Source organism: Anastrepha ludens, chromosome 6, assembly GCF_028408465.1.
Source record: "Anastrepha ludens isolate Willacy chromosome 6, idAnaLude1.1, whole genome shotgun sequence".
NCBI lineage: Eukaryota > Metazoa > Arthropoda > Insecta > Diptera > Tephritidae > Anastrepha > Anastrepha ludens.
Window position 1 is genome coordinate 37008998 of NC_071502.1, and position 27064 is coordinate 37036061.

Below are 27064 nucleotides of genomic sequence, written 5' to 3' on the forward strand. Positions count from 1 at the left end.
GATGCCGAATTAAAAAACACTTGCGTGTAGCATGGGCTAAATTTCTGACAGTTAGAATGCTATACTTTTGCCAAAGTTACCAGAAATTGACATCGAACGTGATACTTTAAGAAATCGTGCAACACAACGGTTGTGATTGCAACTCCAGGAAGCACAATAAGGTAAAATAATATTACCTCAACAAACTTGGCATACTGGATGTCATAGGTTGTCAATGGAATTCACGAGAAGATCAAATCGCTTCGTATTACCCATAGCATAAATGTAATGGCGGTAAGTATATGCATTTATAATATTTGCATTGAGACACCACATAGACCAAACATATATTTTTTGAGAGCAGAAAATTTGCGTGCATGAGTGTTGGGTTATCCCGATTTTAAAATAACTACTATTTTATCGGCATGAGATACACATGCGTTATATGCACGATAGATTACTAGCTTTGCTATTTAGCTAGTGTGAAAGAGATAGTTGTGAGGGGAACTTCGGCTACCACGTTACGGGTCTAATTAGGCAGCCGAATTCTGTACGATCATTTCACATGTATTCACACACTCGTTCAATATTGCTCAGACGGCAACAAAGTGTCATTGGTTAATTTTTTTCGTATATCACTAACATGATCTTATTTTTCTCGTAAACGAACCACTTCGTGACCTCAAGTGACAACAGCCCATCAGCCGATTCTGTCAACTTCATTCAAAACCGAATAGCGGTCTGTTAATGTGCTCACATTTGAAATCTTTTTATCATGCATGCGTTACCCACCTACCGCCTTTATTCAAGGATAATAGATTTCAGGGTTTGCTTGATAGCTATGATGAAAACAAAAATTTTGAGGGGATCTTGGCTGCCACGACACTTGGGATATTATTATTATTATTATTAAATTTATACTTTACAAATTAATTTGTAAAATATATTTTGGAGGCTCGGTTACTGGACCATTTTGCCTCGCAAGCGTGTTCAAATTTCATGCAGCAGATTGTGTTTTTTGAAGGCGTCGTTTAGTATCTTAATTGTAACTTCCTTGCTGCAGTCTAGAGTTGTTGTTAGATTGCTGCTGTAGCTCGAGATGGGGCAGTCCTTTAGAATGTGTTCTATGCTAAGGAGTGTATTACACCGCCTGCATTCTCGTGGGGTTACGCGGCTGTAGTAGCGTTCAGATATAAATTTCGGTACACCTACTCTTGTTCTGGCTATTGTGATGCATTTTTCGCGTGAGAGATCTTTGTGGTAATTTGGTCGTTCGCATTTGAGGTTGTGGGCCCTTAAGAAACAGGTTGATGATTCCCACAAGCTATCTCTTAGTGTTCTGAGATAGGATTTATGGAAGTTTGTCATTACTGTGGTTAAGCAAGGAGTCTCCGCTACGAGTGGGACGTTAAACGTTTGTTTCGCAGATTTGTCCGCTAGCTCGTTGCCTGTTATTCCCATACGACCTGGTATCCATATTAGTTTAATTTCGTTCTGTGTATTTGTTCTTCCCATTACATATCGGTGCGCTTCACTGTTTCTATTCATTAGCGATTTTAGCACACTCAAGCTGTCCGAGAATATGACGGTCCGTTTGTTGTTTTTGGCAGCGTGGTGAACGGCGAAACTAATTGCTGCTAGTTCGGCATTGAAAATACCAGCATTTGGTGGAAGAAGAGCTTGATGGATTGTTTGGAAGGTTCCGTCCTTCCGTTGTTCTACAACAGCATAAGATGGTGATTCTTCGAGTAAAGAGCCATCACTATAATAAAAAATATCAGCTTTACTGTTTGCTTTATATGTTAAGAATATCTTGTTGTAAGCTTCTTGTGAGGTGTTATTTTTGTGGAAAGTGTTTAGTGAAATATCTATTGAAATGTTTTTGTTTGTCTTAAATGTGTCTGGTGGTTTAGGTGGTATTGGCGTATGCGTATCCAGTAGGTATTTAGATATAGCCGCAATGCTGCAGGTGCTTCTATAGCTCTGACTAACCGGGTTTCGGCTGTGTAAGCATTAAAAAGAAATACTGAGAATGGGGAGCCTTGCGGAATTCCATTATCTAGTATGTAATTCTGAGTTAGGTAACCATCTACTTTCACGGAGATTCTTCTGTGCGAGAGAAAGGATGATGCTAATTTCAAGACTACTTTGGGTATGCCCCAATCGTGTAGCTCCTTTATTACAACTGTTGATACTACTCTGTCGAATGCTTTTTCAAGATCTTCAGACACGATTAAGCAGTGTTTTTGATGGTTTAAGCTGTTTTTTATTTTTGTTTCTAATAGGTGACAAAGTGTGTGTGCTCCGTGGTTTGCCATGTATGCATGTTGAATTTTGAGTATTTTTTTATTACATGCTTCCCATAATCTTCTTGTCACTATTTTGTCAAAAATTTTCGATAGTACAGGGAGTAAGGAAATGGGTCGGTATCCTTCGGTTGAATTCTGGTTCTTACCCGTCTTCGGAATGGGCGCTAGTACTGCTTGCTTCCAGTCATGTGGATAAATACCTGTTTTAAGAATATTGCTGTAAAGTTGGCACAATCTTGTTTTGAGGACACTTGACGAATTTTTTATCATGGTATAAGTAATTTTGTCCTTGCCAGGCGATGTTCTTTTTGCGTTTTGGAGTGCAAAATGCAATTCTGAGAGTGTTACTGTGTCTATAATGAAGTTTAGGTTGTTTCCAGGGCATTCCAAGCTGTCAATGTTCATATTTAATTTTTCTTGTATGAGGCTTCTATCGAATTTGGCGTTTGCCCCTACTGAGCTCCATGCTCTTGCTAGGTGATTCGCTTTTTGTTCTGGGTGTGAGATGACGGTGTTTTCTGTAAAGATTGGTGGAAAACTGGATATGGTATTGGATTTAATCTTTCTTACTTTGCTCCATAATGTTTTAGCATCTATCGTTGGGCTTAAGGAATTTACGAAGCATTTCCACGTTTCTTGTTTTGCCTTTTTACAGGCTCTTCTAACCTGCGCACACAATCTTTTGAAGTTAAGAATCCCTGTTGGAGTTTCTTTGTCCCTAACTTTTTTCCAAGCTTTCTTTTTTTCGTGTATAAGGGTGTTAATTTCTGCTTTAAACCATACTGGGGAGTTTTTCTGTTTCGGACATCGGCTGGTTGGCATGGATTCATTTGCTGATTTTCTAATTATCTTTTTAAGTAAGGCAGCTTCTTGGTTGACATTATTTGATTTAAGAAATTGCTTGTCAAAAAGTTCTGTTTTATTTCGGAAAAGTTCCCAGTTTGCTTTGTTTTCCTTGAATCTCCCTATAAATTTTTTCTCGATCTTGGTGCTTCCATTCTGTATAAAAATTGGGAAGTGGTCGCCTGCGATAGGTTGGGATGGACAGCTCCAGGACAAGCGACCTGCCAAATCACTTGAAGCCATAGATACATCTACTGAAGTAAGTGTGTTCCTTGTGTTCAGGAGTGTTGGTGCACCGTTATTTAAAAATACTAGATTGCGAGCATGTGGAAAGGACTCCCACATATTTCCGCTTCTTGAGTTGTATTGAGATCCCCAAAGTGTATTTTGAGCGTTTAGGTCCCCTGCGACTATATGATGTCCTGAGTTTATTTGTGGTAAGTCTTGCAGCAGCTGTTGTGTTAAGTTTATGTCCGTTTCTTTGTAGATATTTGTAATATGTAAGTCTTTTAGTCCGTGTATGGTTATGGTTTGATGCAAAAGTTGGTTAGTGGATGTTTTATGATTGGAAGCGTTTATTGTATTTTTAACTAATATTGCTATTCCTGATTTTGCATACGTTAAATGTTTGTTGTGGTGAAATATTTGATAGTTTGGTAGGTGAAGTAATTGTTGGTTTTTGTTTATGATATGAGTTTCCTGTAATAATATGATATCTGGATTATGTGTGGAAGTTAGGTATTCCAGTCCAAATTTATTATTAATAAATCCCTGAATATTCCATTGTATTATTGAGAGGTTTAGGCCGAAATCCATTTACGGTATTAAAAGAGTGAATCAGTTTTTTTCTGTATATTTCGGCGGTGTCTTTTTGTGTGTATTAGGTGTGATGTCGTTTAGCTCAGGTAGTATTAGTTCCCTACTTGGGGATGTTTCCATGTTATTATCTTCTGCGCATATGTTGTTGTGTCTGGTGATTGTACTGGTTTTCTGCGATTTTGTTTTGCTTGTAGGTATTTTGTCTTTTTGTGTGTATTAGGTGTGATGTCGTTTAGCTCAGGTAGTAGTAGTTCCCTACTTGGGGATGTTTCCATATTATTATCTTCTGCGGATATGTTATTGTGTCTGGTGATCGTGTTGTTTTTTTGTGTATTCTGTTTGGTTGGATTTTCTGTTTGTGTGTATCTGATAGTGTCTGCATTTGTTATCTTAGTTTCTTTGTTTACATCAATATTCTTTTGTGTGCTGTTAATTGTTTGTGAATTATTGTTTGGTAGGTTGTTTTGGTTAGTTTTTGTGTTTGTTGTTTCGTTTTGTTTCTCTGGGTTTTTTGTTATATTAGGTTTGGTGTTTTTAACTATTTGTGCCATTGTTGGTTTTGTTGTTTGCTTTGTGAAAGGCTCGATTTGGTAGGCGGAAGGGTTACTGTTATATATCTTCCATGCTTCTCGCACGGTGCAGCGACGTTCGATTTTTATTTTGTTGACTGCTTTGTGTTTTAGGAAGCTGAGGCAGGCCGAATCATAGGATGAGTGTGTGGTGCTGCCACAGTTTATACAATATTTTCCGGTGCATTTTTCATGTGAAGGGGGCGTTGCGCACTCTTTGCAAAGTTCCATGTTCCGGCATCTATTTTTGGTGTGTCCAAGTCTCTGGCAGTTTCTACATCTCATTGGGTTGGGAATGTATTCTTGTACGCGAACTCTTTCCCATCCAAGCTTGATTGTGTCCGGCCTACGAACCAGATCGAAAGTAACTACTGCTGCTCCGGTTGGTATTAGTTTATCTCCATACTTCTTCATGATTTTCTTAACCTCAATCACTTTTTGGATAGCTAGACCTTGAACTAATTCTTCTTCTAGGAGGTTGATGGTATTCCTGGTGAAGATTCTTCCTTGTGAGGTATTAAGTCCTTTATGTGAAGCAGTCTTTACCGGAATAATTCCTATAAAAGTTGCTTTCTGAAACTTTTGAGCTGCCTTTAAGTTTAGGGTTTTGATGAGCAGATCTCCGGATCTTAGTGCAGACACTTCAGTGTAGTCGACGCATATGTGTTTAAGCCCTTTGTCGATCTGGAATACACTGTATGACGAAAGAGGGCGAATTTCTTCACCAACTTTTGGTCCCACCGCAATCGCTACGAGATATCGCGGAATGTGATCATCGTTCTGTTTGTGTTGAGGGAGAGGTACGAAATCGTCAGATCTCGTGCGTTTGCCAGGTTGGTCAATGTCCGGGTCAAGTAGCCGAAACCTGTTTGAAAAGGGGGGGTCAGCCCCATTCATTTTCACACTGCACTGGTTTTCAACTGTTTGTGCTACTATAAATTTTAACCGAAAAGAAAGAATGTGGTAGATTTGTAAGTGAACAGCTAACACTAAGCACTAAAGAAAATCACTAGTTTTGTTTAATCACAACGGAAGAGCGAAAATAACACGTCTTTGCGCGGCGATTGCCTGAACTAGACTGGCACTTGGGATATGTTTAACAAAATTTAGCTTGTATTGCTGATATACGATAACTACCTTGGCAACGGTACAAGAATGATAGAAACAAGATTGCGCCCATCAGAGCGTACGTGTCGTCACGTTTGCTGAGTTGTGCAGTATTGCCAACCATTTGCTCTTCGCAATAAATTTAGTGCTTTTTTATACCGAAAATGCGAAAATTTTGAAGTTTCGTGTTTGTTTCTTTTTGCGTTTAATTTAAAGCTACCGAATGCTTCAATGCTATCACTAGTAAAATGCTTCATACATATAAAGCTCGTTTTTCGATTGAAGGCATTTCCTCGCCGGCAGAAATGCATCCACTGTTTGCAGAGCGCCTCATCCTTTGGAAATATAATATAAAAAAGCTTATATCACACGCTTTATTGAGGTTCTTACTAGCACACTTTTTCACTGCACATTTCATGTTTTCTTATTTTTCACTTATACGAGTACACTTTCACGAATTATCTTATTTTTGCGTAAATATTCACTAAAACGTTTGTTACCGTTTGTTCTTATTAACGCACATTTCAAAGAAGAAACGAATATTCATAAACATCAACAATAACCGCAATCATGGGCAATGTGACCAGATCTCTGAGAAGATTTTAGTGCTAATGAAAATTTTTTTACTCTTATAAAATTTGATAATTTGAAAGTGCAAATTTAATTTTTGGCTCCATTTAAGGTTATGCAAAAATATTATTTGCCCCGCTCCCAACTCTTCTTAAGATTGAAAACCTTTTTACACATTTTAAAAAGCCTTTGAATTTATTGAATGCGAATTAAAACCATAGAGGTGTAATTGTTTCTTCCGGTCATAAATCTTTAGTGAGACATAGGACATTAAGAGTTGTATTCATTGTAAAAATAAGCCACAAAATACAAGAAAATACTAAAGAAACCATACTGACATTTTTACAAAAAGAGTACCTTATCTAGTTACATAACTTCAAATATAGCAAAAAAGCCGTTCCCTTAACAAAAGAGTCTCGTTTATGAAAAACCTCATAAATTAAATTGTACATAAGCATGACATATTTATTTAAAAAAACGCACATTTTAAAGACAATTTGTCACGCATACAAAGTTCTTTAAGTGATTCAATAAAAATTTGTTGGGTTATTTTCTTTGAATGGGCATTTTAGTGCGTTTTTATATCCAAAGCTAGGCAACACTGCAGTAGCGAGAGAGAGATTTGACTGCCGAAAGCAGAAGAACACCAACAACACCTGCACTCGCGGGCAATGCCACCAGATGTTAAAAAAAAGTAAAGCTAAATAAAACTGAGTGAATTATTTAAATAATTATTAAAAAATGTATATATTACAAAATTATAAACATGACATTTTAATTAGAACAACTAGAAAAATGTCATGAAGAAAGAACTAAAACTCCGAGACTCAAAATATTAAAAATAACAAAAAAAAAATGATAAATCAAGTTACGAAAATGGTAATCTGGCCATACTGGAGCTAAAATCACGTAACTAGTTGTCAAATTCGCTGAGCGCAAAGTAACGGGACCACGATGGGCGCCATCTCATTATTCTTTGCATCATGGCAACGGTAGTAGCACACTCACATCGCTGCTGAGAACGATGTTTGACGTATGGTGTTTCTAAATTTATTTAATCAAATTCCTAAATTTAATTTAAAACAATTTTACATTTTGCTAACCACGCAGCAGCATTTGCGCACCATTTTGCAGCCATATTTAAGTTACACACAAGAGCTACATAAATGTGACTAAATATGAGTGTGTTACTACTGGTCCTTAGATTGCCTGAATCAAGATTGTGTCCCGGTGGTATAGAGCTCGAAAATTTAGGGTATTTTGAGGAGTTTTTTTTACAATAAAAAAATGAAAAACGATATTTAAATTTTTTAGACTTTTTATTTAACTTGTTTTACATATGTACACACATACACAATTGACGCATACACCCTTTCAGGTGTTTGGACGAGCTCCTCCTCCTATTTGTGGTGTGCGTGTTGATGTTGTTCCATGAATGAAGGGCCTACAGTTTCAAGCCGACTCCGAACGGCATATATTTTGTATGAGGAGCTTTTTCATGGTAGAAATACGCTCGGAGGTTTGAAATTGTCTGCCGAGGGGCGACCGTTATTAGAAAAATCTTTTTATGGTGTTTTTGTTGTTTCACGGAGATTCGAACTTACGTTCTCTCCGAATTCCGAATGGTAGTCAGGCACCAACCCATTTGGGTACGGCGGCTGCCGTACATACAAAAAAGAAAAAAAAAAATTTTTTCGAGATAGTTTCGAGATAAATGAGTTTAAAATTTGAGGTACAGGAACGCGCCGACCGCTCTCTACCTAGTTAATTTGCTGTAGAAGCTATTATATTGTGAATTTCCGCATGAAAATTTCACAGTATATTCTTAAGATACTACATATACTTTCGAAATATCGGAAAAACAAAAAATCGATTTTTTTAAATTGCCGGGCCAAACCTATGGTTTTTACGCGCACTTCATTTGATAAAAATAACTACTTTAATTAAACAAAAACTCACTTTAAATAGCGCACAATAAAACTACGCACTTTAGCAAATTTGAGAACTTCTTGAGAGCAAATACTTCACCCATCGTCTCTTGCCTGCAAACAGAACGTTCTGGTGGCAAAAATCTTCCGGTGTAAAACCGTCCATGAGTGACAGTATTTCCTTTTTTTTTATTAATATCAGTACGCATTTCTACCAATTGTTATAGCTTAAGTAAACTAATTTTATTAGTACTCATTGCAGATCTCTGTTCTATACACATTTAGCAAATCCCTTTGGCCTGTTTGCTGGATATTGAAATCGATATGTATTTATGAAAAAGAATGGATGTTCTGCCCTAATAGCAAAGCTAGCGTTTGCTTTTGGCAGTGAGTTCAGCGATTAATTTTTTGTTAATTTATTTTAAGGGAAAATAATGCTTCAAAAACGTAATAATTCAGTTGCGTGCAAAAAGAATTTTGTGTTTACGCGACTGCTTTTTTCTTTCTTTTAAGGGAGGGGTCTAGGGTTTGACTTTCAAAAAATCGATTTTTTGGAAATAGCTTTTTCTTATAGTAAATCATCTCAAAAATATTGTCCAAAAATTTCAGCTCAATCGGAGCAAAACTTTTGGAGTTATAGACGTTTTTGTCCCCACTCCTCTGCAACAGCTGCGAGCGTTTGGAGCGGAGCGTTACAAAAATGCCTTTTTTTCAAACGCGTTTTTCTCGAAACCACTTTTTCAAAGTCCGTGACTATTAGAACTTCAACAATATTTAACCGATCCTTTTCAAATTTGGTATACAACTTCTATATATAAAATACCTCCCCCCCACTGAGAGATTTTTCACTTTTTTGTTTTACATTAAGGGCGGTTTCCACTTATACAGCGAAAAAATCAGTGAAAATCGCACTTTTTGCTTCAAAAACGCGCTGGCAACGTAAAAATGAAAAAAAAAAAAAAAAAATCGGAGCCAGTGGGGGGGAGGTTTTGGTGATAATTTAACCAAATAATTCTGTTTTTTTTATTTCAGGTGATTCTACAACTAGATACGATAGTCACCGCAAATCACCTTTTGGAAAAGGCGTTTTCGGAAAAGTTACCTCACCGGCTTATTTCCCGATATTTTCTTACAACAATTTAGTACAATATTGTTGAAATGATGCTTTATAATGTACAAAAAGTTTAAATACATTTTCACTATTCATATCTCTAAAGCAAAGTCTCAAAAATTCATTAAAAAAATGCTCAAACCCTAGACCCCTCCCTTAAATACAGCACATTTCTAAAATAAAAGTATATCGTACCTAAACAAAACTAACCGTATTAACGAATTCCTTTTATTTGCCACTTTTTATAAGAAAAATGCAGCGTACACGTTTGCCACAATACTCTAAAAGTAATAAATCTTAATAAGAAAGAAAACACAGATTACTTTTTGTTGAAGCTTTTTTATATATTTTATAGCATTTGCTCTGCAGTCCATTTTTTCGAAGAAAAATGGAAAAAGAACAACGGTGTTCGCCGAATCGACGAAGATTGCCCGTTCAGGGTTAAATATATTAATGTAGTGTATTTTATTCATTTTATTAATTGTTTTTTTTTTTCGAACACTGTATCCCATCGTAAAAATTACTTAAAAAAATTATAAACTACTACCTAAAAAAATATAAGTGATAAAATATAAAAAATAAATGTGACCTTTTATGTATACACGCATGCAAAAACATGTACTCAACTTAATATGCTCTTCCGATACTTTTAAAGAATGAAAGTGAAGTTTAGAGTCACTGGTGCAACATTTACCCACAACAGTCGGTCTAGGTACCAATCGACGCGTTTTATCACATTGTGTACATTTTTTACACCATAATATTATAAATAATATAACGAGAAAGTTTTCACATAATACTCCAGCTGTTTGTTTTATTAGTATTAAATACATGCCAAACTGTGCTCATTTAATGCACTTATTTATAGTTATTTACGCATATAACGAATAGAATAATAATAAGAATATTTTATAATAATGATAAGAATATTGGAGTTAAAACACGTCGTCTTGTACCCATACCAACTTTCTGTATTTATTAAGTTTTTCTCAGGTATCTCTAAACTGCACCACTACATTTTAAAGATGTCGGTATTTTGTCGCGATATTTGTTAATGCTATAGTCATCAGTATAATGGAGTTATTCTCATAGTTATTCTTTATAGTGTTTTCTTTTCTCGAAAAAATGTCACCTCATTATATGTCGACATTACGAAAATATTGCCATACACCCGTAAAATACGTTGTATTTTCAGAAAAATTCAGCTCTTCTACAAATTATACATTTAATATATTGAAAATGAAATAGAATGATTTACTTAAATTTTGTGTATCACTTAAAATTTTCGAAGAACTATTTGGACACAGATAAACAAAAATCTGCTGAACAATGCCTCACTCTCACACGTTATAACAGTTTGGGAAAAGAAAACAAAAATTTTACAGCTCTGGCGCAGTGTGACATTATTGCGAGAAAATAAATCACCATTAGAATTTCCAGACCTCGCCGATAAACCTTTTCTTAACTTCAAAAATCTTTGGGCAGATAACAATTTTATGTGTAAATGTCTGGCATCATGGCACTTGCAAACAACCAAATGTTTATATTTACAATTCCCTTGATGCCAGGTCATTTGCACTTAATTGTGAGCTGACGTTTTATAAATTGATGGGCAAATCACACTTATTCGTTAATATTAAGAGTAAACCGTTACTTCTCACTAAGACTTTGTTGGTTACATGCAGTTGATTGATCAAATACGACATCCAAGCGGAACTTGATAAATCCAAGAAAATTATGTATATATTTATTATATGTATATTTATCAACTGTAAGCTTGTTATATGCTTTAATTAAAATATTACATTAATGTACTTGCTCTTTAGATTTTTCATCAGTTGCTCTAGTATTTGCTTTAAAATAAATAATATTTTAATAAGATTACCATTTTCGTTATACTATTATCATTATTAAATAAATATATTATAATTGTATTGAATTACATGTATTCTCTAGTTCATATAATTTCTGCTCCTGAAATTTAAAAGATGTTGCTCGGTTGTATGAAGTTTTGTAATTCGTTAGTAAAATTAACGGCACTCCCAAACTTTTACAGTCTGATCCACGCTGCCCGAAATAACATATGGGTGAATTTTGTGAAAATCTGTAAACAAAAAGAACCAAATAAATAGTAAATGTTTTGCGTTTACATAGAATTTTAAAAGTATGTATACTAATATTATACAGCCAACTCTTTTTCTACATAATAGAGACGTTTCTTGGAAAAGTATGAAAAAAAAGAAATTCGTACATACGTGCATATGGCAAATTTGGGGATATGTTGCACAACTTCAAAAAATCCTGTAACATGACAGAACTCTTTATAGAATATTTGCCCAAAAAACCGTGATAAAGAAGTAATAATGAAATCCATATTACACAAATATTTATAAACAATTAATTTTTTATTAAAAAAAAAAAACAGTTAAAATGCAATTCGTAAGTACGAAACATATAAAACTTCAAATTGAAATTAGGAAAAAAAAAATCAATTTTGTAACTATTCATCAACAAATCAAGATTTCCAATACTCAAAATAATTTTTTTTACCTATAAAAATGATTCAAAATTAACAATATTGGATGATTAATTTGCGCTGTAAAATACTTCTTATCCAGCTAAACGCGATCTAAAGATTACAATGAAATTTTAATTCACCGTCAGACTAACCAAGTCTGAAATGTATTTATTGCATCGTTTTTGAAGGAATTAATGTATGTATGTATCTTTACTTAACCCTCTGTTGGACACCTTTTTTAAAACCTTGGTCACCTGGGTTCTGGCCTTTTTTTGTCCTGGTCGAGGATCCTTTTTAAAAGGTTATAACCATAAATCGATAGAAAATTAAATTTTAGGACGCTTCCAGGTAGTTCAAGTCGTTAACTATAATAGAAATATGTTAAACTCACGTCCAGAGTCAAAAAAGCCACCTGGCCGGACCCGGGCGCCCAACGGAGGGTTAATCTTAGACGAAATTTTTTTTATTTAATAAGGAATTCTTTTAGAAAAATAATTATTTTAGATTCGTGTATGAACGAAAATTTAAATTTCGTGTAAAAAAATTTGGCGTGACATCATTTGGTGGTCCCGGAATCCATTTTTGGGCATAGAACATCAAATCACAAAAACAAGTTTTTTTAATGGCAAAACTCCGAGAGTATTTCAGCCATAAAAAAGTGCGTTCGCGTTGTAGGAGTGTAGGCACCTGCGTTTGCAAAACAAGAACAAGATTCAAACTACAAATTGGAGGAGAAGTTTAGGCAAACAAGATATAGGCGCTAATTATATGTATTCTATATACATATATATAAAAAAAAAAAGGTTTGTTTGTTTGCATTTTCCAGAAACTACTAAAGCATTCTCAAAACGTTTTCAATTATACGTACAAAGCTACGGTGCCATAGGTGTTCCCCCCCGGCAGTCGGTTCTACATTTCCGGAATGACCCGGATTTACTATATATCCGGCCAAGGACTGTCGCTCCAGCAGCACTCCCCGTGAATGTATGGGGAATGTTTTTGCTGCTACAACAACTCAAACAACAACAACGATGCCATGGCTATGTTCTATTTTAATACTTAAAAAAATTACTAAGATATATGTAGATATGTACGTGGAAATGTGACCTTGAGAACATTAAAATCGATGCTTTTCGACTGGGATTGATATACAGACCCGAACACAAGTATTTGCGCACCTCCCATTATGAAAATTATGGTCGAATAGAAAAATATTGGCTAAAATATATGGAATATTAATTTTTTTTGTATTTTCCTATTCTATATTATTTCTTTCTCATTCATTGACTATTGGTTCAAAGGAAAATATTAGTATGCATTTTATCTATTTTATCCATTTAAATTAAATAACTCAAAACTGACCAATTTCATAGGGACAAAACTATCGTGACCGTAATAAAACTACTAAAATGTAAAAAATAATTTAATTTAATATTTTATTGGCCTTTAATTTTGCTTGAGGACGGAATTCAAGCGATTCGCATTGAACTAACGTTTTTGTGGCCAATATTTTTGCATTCTGCCTCCAATGCCCTTTGCAAATCCGACTAGCTTGAAATCGACAGACTTCTGAACCTTCACTTTAACACCTCCCACAGATACTCTACAGGGTTAAGGTAAGAAGACTGTGGAAGGTTTGCCAAAGAATGTAGTACGTTGTAAACAGGCCACATGTGAACAGGGACGATATCAGGGCCTATCGGCGTGGTACTATCCCTTTTTGGGTGTTTGGCCGAGTTCCTCCAGCTATTTGTGGTGTGCGTCTTGATGTTCCACAAATGGAGGGAAAAAGCCGACTTCGAACGGTAAATATTTTTATGAGGAGCTGTTTCATGGCAGAAATACAATCGGAGGTTTGCCATTGCCTGCCGAGGGGCAACCGCTATTACAAAAATGTTTTTATTAATTTTGGTTTCACCGAGATTCGAACCAACGTTCTCTCTGTGAATTCCGAATCGTAGTCACGCACCAACCCATTCGGCTACGGGGCCGCAATCCCCCACTATATCTTCAGGTGCAACTACCCCCTTTCTGTTCACTCAAATGTCTACAAAATGGCCTTAAGGATCGACCTTTTCAACGCATTAATCCCCCATATTGCATCATAAACAAAACAAAAAATCTCTAAAAAGTTCTGCATACGTTGTAGCTGTTATCGATGTGTGATTTAGATTTACTCGATTCAATCGATCAGGGATATTTTTTATTTCATAGACGTTGCTAAAGCTTTCCATGTGAGTTTGGTTTTTTTAAAGTCAGATATATTTCCGGAGTACAAGAATTTTCAGGCCTACAAATCAGCCGTTGCACTGAAACCTTTCGTCCTATCGATATTCCATATGAATAATAAATATTTTTCACAAAATCTTACCAATAGAAGTACAAAAATGCTGATGTGCGTACAACGTTTTCATACATCGTTTATTGCGTAAATCCCAAACTCGAATGGTTTTATCATCGCTTGCTGATATAAGATATTTACCGCCTGGATGAAATGACAAACCTCTGACCCAATTATCATGACCATTGAGTGCAAATAGACACACACCAACACTAACGTCCCAAATCTGTAAAAACATAATTTTTATTTGATTATATAAATTCGAAATTTAAGGTAAATTAGTAAGTATAGTCTGCATTATAGTAAAAGTATTATAGTATTCGTTGCACTAGTCAACAATTAATAGTATTAGGAAGTACGCGCAAAAAAAAAAAAAAATATGTCTGATAAAATGAAGTTCACAGCTTATTTCATGCAGTTTCTTTTTATAATGTTTCTGTGTGAACAGATTCATCATAGATTACCGTTACTTTTTCTAACTGAATTCGTAATCTATCTCATTCAAATCGAGTTATCCAAATCGGCGAGATTGTGAGAGTGAATTCTATTTCTCGTCATAAAAAGGCTGATGACGAAAGGAGGATATATCAATTAATTATATTTCCATAAAATGAGAATATCAACACTTCATGTATACATAGGCGCTATAATTTTTCAGAATTTAATGTCAAACAAATATTCCATGGTTGAAAGAGATAGGGTTACGTCAAAGACAAACAAAGTGATTTAATTAATAAAATAAGTTTAGTTCAGTGTTCTTCTTCAATTCATTTAAATAATGCAAAACTTTTCTAGTTTAAAATTAAGTGAGTGTATACTTTGTTTAGACTTAGATATAACAAATTAAAAAATCATTTAACCTCTCGCTATTAAATCGATTGAATCAATAAAGTTTTGCAAATACTGATTTGTTCAATAAGTTTTGTGGTTCGATGAAAGAGGACGTTGCTACTGGCCTAAATTTTGTTATGTTGGTACACTTTTCATATGAACGTAGTCTGTGAAGTTTCATTTCAATCTGTTAATTCATTTAGTATCGTTAGTATCGACGTGTCACAGTATTTTCTACAATGGAAAAAATCAAGTATCGTTCAGTAATTGAATTTTTATTTTTATTGAAGGTTTAAAAGCAAAGGAATTTTATGAACGAATGATGAAATTGTATAAGGACTTTTCGCCATCAATTCGTACAGTAGAAACATGGGTTGCTGAATTTAAACGTACAAGCCTTGAAGACGATCCACGTTGTCCAAAAAACATCCACAAACAGCAACAACACCAGCAATCATAGAAAAAATACAAAATGTCGTATTGGAAAATCGTCGTGTGTCTGCAACAGATTTAGTAGAAGCCCTAGGCATCTCATTGGACAGTGTAAGCAATATTTTGACTGAAGTATTGGGTTTCAGAAAGCTGTGTGCACAATGGCTGTCGCATTCGCTAACAACAAAAACACATTCGAAAGCGACTTTTTCAGCAAAATTTAAAGAGTTTTCAAAAGGATAAAGTGAATTTTGTGCATCGATTCGTCACTACGAACGAGACTTGGGTCTATCCACATGGTCCTAAATCAAAACAAGAGAAGTGGTGTAAACCTGGTTCGTCGGCTCCGAAACGAGTTCGTGTCCAGAAATCGATCAAGAAGGTGTTGGCATCAGTTTTTTGGGATGCGAAAGGATTTTTGTTTATGGATTACTTGCAAATCGGTAAAACAATAAATTCTGAACATATTTATGACCAGCTGAAGAAAAAAATTCGTGCAAAAGAAAAAAAGAAAGAGCGTGTTGACAATGACTAAAATCAATGAATTGAAAAAATTCATGCGTGGAAAGCGTTTTTCATTAAATGACGGTGTCATAACAGCTGTGGAAGCGTATTTTGTAGCACTTCTAGATTCTCTTTTAAGGGATGGAGTTCATAAATTGGAATCTCGTTGGGAACAGTGTATTGATGTTCAGGGAGACTATACTGCATAATATAATGTATTTCAAACCATAAAATTGTATTTTTCTTATCGAACCGCAAAACTTTTTGAACGACCAGTGGATAATTATCATTTTAAGCTTCCTCTACCTTATTTTGAATTTACACTTTCTCAATTTGAATTTACATTTCTCAATATCAACTATAAACAATATAGTGATATTCTCAATATAATTTTATATTTTTTCACTATAAACGGACATTTCTTAATTTAAATTTGCACTTTCTCAAAATACTCCTACATTTTCTCAGTATCATCTTAAGATTTTATTGCTTAAATAATATTTAAAATTGTATACTGTAAGTAAAAATGATAAACATGCACTCATTATCGCTGGTATACGGGTCTACATACATTTCATTAATTTCCAAAAACAATAAGTAATTACACAACTAAAATTACCGAATTATGGAAATAACGAGCCCAGTTTAAATTGCCTTCATAATTTTATGCAAATAACTTAAATATAAAAAGTGATTGCGTAATAAAATATGATTTTGAACTTTACGTACCCGAATAGTTTTATCTCGAGATCCAGATGCCAAAAATGGTCCTTGATGATGCCCTTTTTTGTTGTCAATGCCAGTCCCCTCATTAATAGCAGCCATCGATGAGTCTGGTGCCCAAGCTATACACTCTACTGTGTGATCATGGTCTCGAAGTTCAACCTGAAAAATTAAATTAAAAGTAATAGTAGTTATCTGCTAATAAAATGCGAATGCATTCAAATTTGGATACGAGAAGTAACTAACTTCTGTCTATAATCAATTTTTTTCAAAGTTTTGATGAAATTGAAAAAACAAATTTTGATATTAAGCTTTGATTAATGTGTGGTGGGGTCAGTTGTATGTTACTTTGCAATAGCAAAGTTGTGGCTTCACCGGTTCCCGTCTGTTAATATGGATGTTTAAGATGAGGCACGATCTGGTAGATCAATGTAGTCCATACCAAGCGTTCCGGGCGTTAAGGCTTTATTTATTTACTGGTTTACTTAAGTGTTATGTAACAATAAATCACTTACAGGCTATCGAGAATTCTGTGCTTAAACTACGAGAATTAATGTAACACTAAAATTATTCTTCCATAAGTGGAAGTAATTTGACAGACTGAATGTATCTGATTCAAATTAATTGTAAAATTCATTTAGGAATATTATGAAATTAGACTTAGACGAAAATAAATCAAAGGCTGAAAAATTTTATAGCTGAAAAAATTGCCTGGAATGCTTGAAATAGAGTTCTAGCTTTACTTCTTAACGATACGTAGTTAAGAGTTGTGAGGCAGAAAAAAAATTTAAAAACATTTAAGTTTCAATATAAAAAAAAATTAAAAAAAACCTCATTTAAAATCTCTAAAATATTTTATAATAGCTATTGTAAAATTTTAAAATCAAAACTTTTCAATATTAACACTTTCGCGGTCAAACCGGCAAACGACGTCAAATTTGTGAAGACACATAAGGGCAGGACAGCATTCCACCGTCATTAATTATTGCAACAAAATTTGACACAAACATGGGACGAAACGGTAATAGTCACAAAGACACATGACTTATTGTTGTACCTCCTGACTCATTTTACATAGCATATCTGCTATTACCAGTTTTGAGAAATGTCTCACTACCATAAAATACCTTCTAAGAAGTCGGATACCAGCTTAACATGTTAACTCACCTTGCAATCCTTTGTGTTGGTTAGCCATACGCGAATGGAGTGATCATTTGAACAAGAAGCAAAGATGCTACCATCCGCGTGTACACGCACCATACGCACCCATTCTCTGTGTCCGGTGTATGTTTTCACACAGTAGCTAAAGTAGGAACAGAGTAGTACTTGTGGTTATATTTTTCACATAAAAAAGTTAATATTATACGCATCCCTTACCCGGTGGCCACTTCCCACATTTTTATAGTTTTATCCCGCGATGCTGAAATGACATAATCTCCAGCGGGAACAAACGCTACAGACGATACATTATGATCATGGCCATGCATTGTCTTAATGCATTCGTAAGTTTGTTGAAAGTCCCATAACTTTATGGATAAATCAGCACTACAGGATACTAAACAAAATATTGCATACTAAGTTATGGAAATAAATATCTATCATGAATACGCACCTAAAAGTTTTCCTTGAGCATCAAAAGCGACATCTTGAACTGAATCTGTGTGACCTTTCAAACTGCGTTCGTATTCCCCAGTTTCAAAGTCCCAAATTTTAATGGTAGCGTCTTCTGACGAAGATACCATCAAACCAAAAATGGGGTGAAATATTACCTGCATTAAATAAACAAAAGCACGGAATTGAATACTAAAACTGTATTTAAATATTTAAAAAGTTGAAATAAAAGCCAATATATGTAAAGATAATAGGCGAAAGACGTTAAAACGTTAATTTACAATATCGCATAGGCATAAATTAAGTTTTGTTTAATTGTATTATACAAATTTGCATTATGTATACGCATTTTGTAGTAGAATTTGCTAACATTTTTTAACGTGAGCGAGGACGTTAACAAACTTTGCATTTGACTATCTTTTTATATTAATCGACATAAAAAAATGGTCAAGAAACTTGAGTCAGTTGAAGCCAAAAAGAAGCTTGAGTCCTTAATTCAAAAAGTTAGTCTAATCAACAACTCCTTTATTTTGGATGCCTGCCTCGACGAGCTTGCAGTAGCGGTACGTATCGCGCAAGAGAATCGGTAGGAGCAGAGGTTTGTTTTCTTTCATTCGTAGCTAGATCCACTCAAGCCAAAATGTCAGCTTATGCATGACGAGGTTCAGCAACCCATCAATCTTCCTTCATCGCTGTTCCACCAAATCAAATTTTACCTATCCTGCAAAGTTCAGTGGTAACTATTCAGAATGGACATTAATTGAAAGCTAAATTCTATAATAAAAGGTTAAATTTCGAGGCTCATACAAGAGGTATTGTTCAACTCAAGAGATTGAAGGGTGAAAAGGTTGCAGAACTTTGTAAGCTCAGCAAACAACTGCTTGCTTACTAATGCAGCTCTTTTTCGAAGTGGGAGAGAAAAAATCTGCAAATGAAAAACCAACGTGGAGTTTGATGGGTCCTACAACAACAACCGCAAAGTATTGGTAACGTCTGATGTAGGTGGGTGTATTTTGTGTAGTTCTAGCGAACGTAGAATTTCAAAACGCGACCAGTTTCTTTATCTTTCATTAATGCGCTACAAAGAAGCGAAACGATTACGACTTTGTTTGAATTGCATAAAAGATGATCACTATCTTAAGGGGTGTAAGTCCGGCCATTGTCTGCTTCATTAAGAACCAAATTAATTTGGGGATTCTGAAGCGTTTTTTAAACTGCCATTGAAAGCAATAACTAGATCCATCATATAATGGATTATTTTTAAAATTTTATAAAAATGAACAAAAATCAATATACATATATTACTTTTGTTTTATTCGAAAGAGCAAAAATTCTTGCTGTTTGTGGTACACAATTTCATATATGTGGTTACTTCGACTAGCTTCGTAATAGCGCATCCTGTTAATTCCAGGCCGAGATGGAAAGTATGTTGGAGTTTCCCGAGATTAATCACAATCCAGATGACTTTCCTCAATACATTACACACAGATTAAGCTAGATCCCGGCACTTAAAGAACAAAACCAGCTTATTTTATGGGTTTTAAGTAGATGACATGATCTCCAACACTTACCCTGTGGACAAAGCCAAAGTGATGCTAAATCAGACAGAAATAAACTTCTGTCTCTGGGGCAACTTTCGTTTGGGAGAATTGTGCGCAAATGACGATTACGTTTTGGCTAACGTAGCGCCCCATGACAAGCATGAGTTTTTAACATTTGACAATAGCACAAAAACAAGACACTTGGACTGAAGTGGGACCCAAGTTTGGAAGTTTTCAATTTCCTTTTTCACCTTTTGCAACACCGACGAAGGCAACTAAACTCACAACTCTTTCTACCATTGCTAAACTTTACTACCCGCTCGGATTAATCCGACCTGTGGTGGCCGAAGGCAAAATATTCTTGCTGTATTTGAGGAAGTAAAAGTTGAGAATTACTGAAAATACGCAATGAATATAAGATAATTACGCATTTCAGTTTCGATCGATACTTGCTAATGCCTTAAGTAGACTTATAGGTAAATGTAATTTTTTTTGTGGGTCTCAATGATAATGCCATCTTGGCTGCGTCACTAACGAACCACCTTCAACGTTTTGTAGCTAATCGCATTAGTATAGTCGTAACCCAAACGAAAGAAATAAATAGGTGTTATATTCCAATGGTGTTGAACCTTGCAGATATTCTATCAAGAGACGTCTGTGTGCAATTGGGAGCCATCTTTTCTTGTCAGCCACCAACATAACTGACAGAGTATGTTTGTTTTCCTCGACCAGTTGGAATGAAAAGTTCTGAATTGCTCAAACAATAGAGATTTCGGAGGACGGCTTAAAAACCCATGGACTACATCAGAAATTTAAACGGTTTTTTTTTTTATTATTTTAAAACCACCTTTCACCTTCTCCAAATTACCCTTAATTTTCCTTCATGAGTACTGAATTGATTTGGTTGTCCAATACTCTACCACATACACTTCCAGAGATCTGTATGCAGTATGAAAATTTCAATTCGTATGGGAGGTGCTACGCCCAATAATTGTGTTTTACATATATATATATATAGATAGATAATGTGGCAAGTATAGTTAAACATATATATATATATGTATTATATACAGAGTATAATTAATTTTAATGCTGGTAATAAGTAATAATAATCTGATAATGTATATTCAATAATATATTTACATAACACATGTGAGGAGAAATTAATAATATTGTCACAAAATTTGTGGAACCCTTGCATCAAAAACAGTGAAGCTTTTCATACTTTTCAAACGTCATCCATATCAACGTGCACTGTAATGGAAGCCACAAATTGCATACGGAGAAAAAAGGGCGAATGGTGAAAATACTGCAAGGTTTTCTTCAAAATACTGAAAAATCCACCTTTAATGGAGATTTGGTGCTATGCTCCAAGTGACCCGGGACCCATACATTTCATTAAGGGTAAAATACGCGCATACCAGTACATCGTACGAAAATGGTTGAGCTCGGCTTAAAAGGTATAGAAACGAACAATTTTAAAAGAAAATATGAATTATTTGTGGGAAAACAAGTTGTGGAAAAAAGTTGCATACCGCTTGCCAGAATAAAAGGCTGTGCTGAAGAATAAAAGTCATGGCAAAACATTAAACTCAAAAACTGTTTACCTTTAAATACTTCTTCTAAATGGCGAGGGAAGCAGATAAAACTCTAATTTTTAACACACACAATACTTTAGTTTTTACTGCTAATCGAACCTAAAGAAAGTTTAAAGCATATTCTTCGGACAGAATCTGTGTTCAAAAAGTTTCGTTTGTACAATATATACTCGCTTTTATATTCTTCTAATATTGACTGAATTTTACATACCCGTGTAATGCTTGCGCGATGCCCGGTCAATGAAAATTTTTCTGGTGGCCGTGGAATCCATTCTCCAGGGCTTCGTTTTGCTTTTGTAGGAGCGCCTTCAATTGCTTCCTTCTCAGCTTCTGATAATTTAGCTTCAAGCTCCATAACTTTTTTTTGCAATCGAATAACAGAAGTCCATTTCTTTTCTAAAAGTCCACTGAACTTTTTTTCGCTCTCTGTGGATACATCAGCTTCTTTGCGGAATGCATCTAAGGATTCAGTATAGCCATTGCTACCTAAATAATCGGCAATCGCTTGGTTCCTAAAATTAAATTGTTCATATAATTCCAACAAAATAAAAATAAAGTACAATAATATCTTACAGCTCCTCGCGCTGCCTCTGAGACAACACCATTTTCATGTTCGTCAGAGCAGACGTCGATATTAGTTTTGTTATACAATAAGTGTTGATGGCTTTAAGTTGAGTTCCCCTAAAACAAATACAATTATTATTTAATAATAAATTGAGTACATAGTTGATAGACTTAATTCGAATATACTGAGTCCAATCTTATTAACTTATTTAACATGACATCAGGATGGTAGAAAAGGAATACAACTACTGTAAAGTAGGCCATGACCCGGGTAAGTTATTATATTGTGGTGAAAAATAATAAAAATATAGTCAACGTAGAAACCAAGGCTCATTTATTGAAGGTGGTGGCACTAGACCATCAACAATGTTTAGTACGTTTGATTGTCACAGCAAGGTATTGGCGAAGTAGAAAACAAAAAATTAATTAGCCTTGTTTTATTCTCTGCTGACAGCTACATGAACACAACGAAAGAAAAAAAATCAGCTGATTTACCAACACCACCTTTAATAAATTCGCCTTGGCAGGAACTTATACAACAAAACTTCACAGATATACCCTAAATGTATGATAGGAAAATATTACGAGTCTTTACGAACGCTTAGATGGTTTAACGGTATAGAAGACGCAGGCTTATTAAGATTTCGAGCATGGAGGACACAGACAAGAAATCGAGACAATCGGAGGCATATGCTACAGCAGGCGAAGACCTGACCAGACTTATCCAGCCAACAATGATGAGGATGACCAAAATTACTGACGCTGGATTAAATTATAACTTTTTATATTCTTTAACCAGTGTTTTAGACAGATGAAAAATTTGCGCTTATATATTGAAGGGAAACTACGAATAAAATCACATCTTCCCAATCGATACTTCATAAATTTTGTAAACCACAAATAAATTCAATTTTTTTCAGAAACTGGCGCCTTCGGGCAGTAAGCAGTTTGGATTGGAAAACAGGCTTCCAAGACGGTTCTTATTTAGAATGTCTACTTTTTCAGTTTGAATTCGATATTAAATAGTATGTATAGGGTTTTTCAGTAAGAGCGCTTCAACTTTTGAACTTTTTTGAATCAAACACAAACGGTTTGACTTTTTTAACTAATTTTTTTTTTTTATTATCGAGTTTGAACATATACATTTAAGTATGAAATTCGATTTCTTTTGCATGACCACCGCGTGCACGTTTTACGAAGTCCAATCGTTGAACCCAATTTTCGACCACTCTTTTGCATAAATCGGCCGAAATTCCAGCAATTTCGCGTTCAATATTGGCTCTGAGCTCACAAATCGTCGCCGGCTTGTTACTGTAGACCAATGACTTCACATAACCCCAAAACGGGACGGCTTGTTAAATGGACCGTAAAATGGCCGTAATGCTCTTAAAGTAGCAGCAACAGAACTATTATTTTCATAAAAAATTTGCACGATTTGCCATCGTTGCTCAAGTGTGTAGCATTCCATAATGAAATGTATTCTAATGAAGTTTACAAATGACAAACGAAAAATAAAAAATATTGCGTCGTTCGCCCTCCCTATCGGAAAAAAGTTGAAGCGCACCTATTGAATAACCCTATATATTCAAAATCTCGGCCGCCGTAGCCGAATGAGTTGGTGCGTGACTACCATTCGGAATTCACAGAGAGAACGTAGATTCGAATCTCGGTGAAGCACCAAAATTAAGAAATTTTTTTCTAATAGCGGTCGCCTCCTTGGCAAGCAATGGCAAACCTCCGAGTGTATTTATATATAAGTATATATATACATATATTATATAATAACTGGCGCGTACACCATTTTGGATGTTTGGCCGAGTTCCTCCTCCTATTTCTGTTGTGCGTCTTGATGTTGTTCCACAAAAGGAGGGACCTACAGTTTCAAGCCGACTCCAAAAAGCAGATAATTTTATGAGGAGCTTTTTCATGGCATATATATATATATATGTTCAAAATCTCAAAAAAAAAACTTTAGAGATTCGGCTAAATGGCGTATCAACTATATAAGTACATATTATATATAGTTGGCTATATTCGAACTGTGAAATCATGCGCGGTACCTTCATGTATGTTGAGTGTGCCGTGGTCGACTTTGCATGCGTATGAGTTAAACGTTATTATATCATTGTAAGGCGGATGTCACGAGACAGCTGTAGGTGCCAGAGTTCGTAAAGGTGGTTGTAGTCGCAATAGTGCTGAAGTGACAATGCTTGGATATAAAGACCCTGTTGTGGCGTTTTCGACAGTCGGTTCTATGTTACCGGAACGACCCGGATTTATATCCGGCCAAGGACTGTCTTAAGAACGTTGTAGCAGTAGCTTTGCCCTGTCAGTGTAGTGGAATCACCGGTTGTCTTCGTCTAGCTTATCTAACGGTAGGCACAGGAAACTAGCTGTTTCGACAGGTTGGGTCCAGAGGGAGAGGGGTGTTAGGTGAGTGGGTTTGAAGGGGCATGTGAAAAGGTGGTTAGTGTCGGGCGGGGTGCCTTTACATGCCGTATGTCGGGGTCGATTCTGGATAAGTAGGAGTTTAACCTGCTACAGTGTCCAGAACGTAATTGTACCAAGGTTACGCGGGACTCTCGGCTAGTTGAAGCTCTTCGTCTGCGATTGGTGGTGGTTGGACTTAAGAACGTTGTTGTTGTTGTAGCAGCATAAACATTCCCCATACTTACATACGGTGAATGCTGCTAGAGTGACAGTCCTTGGCCGGATATAAATCCGGGTCGTTTCGGTAACGTAGAACCGACAGTCGTGGAAACGGGACTTACGACTTAAGAACGTCGAAGAAGGTGGTTATGAATTCTCGAAGAGGTATCATAGAAGGCCTGTTGGTATTAAATTAATTATTTAATATGAGTATGGAAATCGTCAGAAAGTTGGATGAGTACCTAAAGTAACTTCATAACAGCATTAACAGTATACTCCTGCCTGACAGAACCACAATTTCGTAAATTAAAAACTCTTATGTATATTGAATTAAGTATGTTTCAAAATTGCATTCTTAACATAAAAACACATAAAAAAGTCAATAGTTAAATGCTTTAAATATGATAAATTAAGTAAAATTTTAATATGTGTATTTACCACATTTGAAATATTTTAAAATTGTTCATTTTGTAGGAATAAAAATGGAGAATTTTCAAATTTCGCAACAAATTTCATTAGCTTGGAAACCGTTATTTTTTTTTGCACCCTAACGTCATCCTTCGTCACAAATAATGCACACAATGGATTTAATTTTTATATTTAGTTTATTTTCACTTAAAATTTAAATAAAAACATCGTCAGTTCATCGATTTTATAACTTAAAATTAGAGCAAAACAAATGATCAAAAGTTTAAGAATAAAAACGCGTGTTACGTTTTGGCGAAGAGTGATGGCCTTTGGTTAAAAACTATAAGTGCCCAGGTTGTGGGGCTTCAGCTTATTGTTGCAAGCAAAAAATAATCATTTCCACGACAGGTAGTTCTATGTTACCGGAGCGACGTAGAATTATGTATATCCGGTCACGGACTATAACTTCGGCGAAAATGTATGGAGAATGTTTTATGCAACTACAACTAACTAATCAAAAACTTTAATCAACAAACTGGATGAGGCTGGATTTTCTCACCTCACCAAATTTTTTCCGTTTACTGTGTCCGAGTGCACTGGTTTGAAAGTTTTCAATTCACAATCTTATTTAATATTTGATGGTATTTGTTGCAGCACTACCCAAGACCACCTACTTCTACAATAACAACAGCAAAACCAACAACAACCACCTACGCAGAAACGAGTTTCATGAAAAAATAGTGTGGATGGCGTAGTGCGAGTTGGACTTAGATGTATTTTTTGTCGCGCGACTAAATAGATCAGAACTCAAGATAATATTTTGATGGCATATAGTAGTGCGAATAGGACTAATGATAGATACTTGTGAGGAAATATATTCTACAGAAACATAAATATATATATATAATCTAGGCGAGGCACTTGCACAGGACAGGAGTAATAGTATGCCATTTAGTATGAAGCCATGAACTTAGCCTTTGTTGAACTGAACAGTTGATTTAACATGTAATGCTAACTTCAAATTCAGCTTTCTTGTATTTTGATGGCTGCATAGGTGTACACATTGTTTGCACAATTTCATTCGAAAAATCGATAGCCTGAATAGGGACGATGCGTCATCACATTTTCTGTTTTTGTTATTATGCACATTTTTATCCCATACACAATTTCTGAAAACCCGCTTTACGAAAAATATATAAATCAATCTGGAAAAAATGCTACGCACACATGTTTAATATTTTACACGAAGAGTATATTACCAACAAGCTTTTATAATCACTCAAGGTGGATAACAAACAAATTTTATGCAAATAAAAATTTGGCAAACAAAAACTTTAATACCAATTCCACTTCTTCAAACCGTCTTAATTCCTTGAAATATGTTCAACACACTAATATTTAGTAGACGTTACTTACTTTTGGAGCCAATTTTACGCCACTAAATATTTAAAACGTAATAACAAACTTTCGGTAAAATATATGAAGACGACCGAATGATGAAAAAATTGATTTTTAGTAAATGACAGTTACATATATACATATAACTTCAATATAATACCCAGAGTTGCCGTAACCTGTAAAGATGCTGAATCGCATTGGGCCTAATGCTACGTACTGTTATCGATTTGACTATAATGCACTGTTTATCCTTTCACAAACGAAACTCGAAAATTTGAAATTATTATTAACAATAGGTAACACAAATGCAAAATAAACGCAGGAATATGAAAGCGATTTCGAATGAATTTTACTACAGCAAAGTGTGATGGAATAAAACATAAAAATCTCAAAATTTAAGTTTTCAATAGAAAACGATTGTAAACGAAATAAACGTCAACTACAATTATTAGAAAAAATATTCAAAGAAAACTTAGTTTCGAGTCAGGATGTTATGAAAACCGTAAGGCAAAGGTTAGCAGAACACTCTGAGGTCTACGTATCAGAACGATAAACTCTACAAAGTACCACACATTCCTCTAGCCAGAGTACAAGAAAAGAAAAGCTACCCTATAAACATGCTTGGAGAAAAACACAAAAATTTTACGACTCTGTGATGCAAGAAAAGAAAACATTATTGCAAGAAAAGAAAACGTCATGATGTTTCTTCTC

At 35.1% G+C, this 27064-nt stretch overlaps 1 protein-coding gene across 1 annotated transcript; it reads right to left on the reverse strand.

Moving 5' to 3' along the window:
* Positions 1-9691: 9691 nt before the first annotated feature.
* LOC128866427 (lissencephaly-1 homolog) lies at positions 9692-26495 on the reverse strand. The gene is made up of 9 exons (XM_054107146.1): positions 26372-26495; positions 21908-22015; positions 21546-21846; positions 18197-18353; positions 17962-18139; positions 17752-17887; positions 16591-16746; positions 14125-14320; positions 9692-11339 (listed from the first exon to the last, which is right to left on the reverse strand). The coding sequence occupies exons 2-9, from the start codon at positions 21943-21945 to the stop codon at positions 11266-11268; spliced, it is 1236 nt and encodes a 411-aa protein (XP_053963121.1). The 5' UTR covers positions 21946-22015; positions 26372-26495; the 3' UTR covers positions 9692-11265.
* Between the last annotated feature and the right edge of the window lie 569 nt (positions 26496-27064).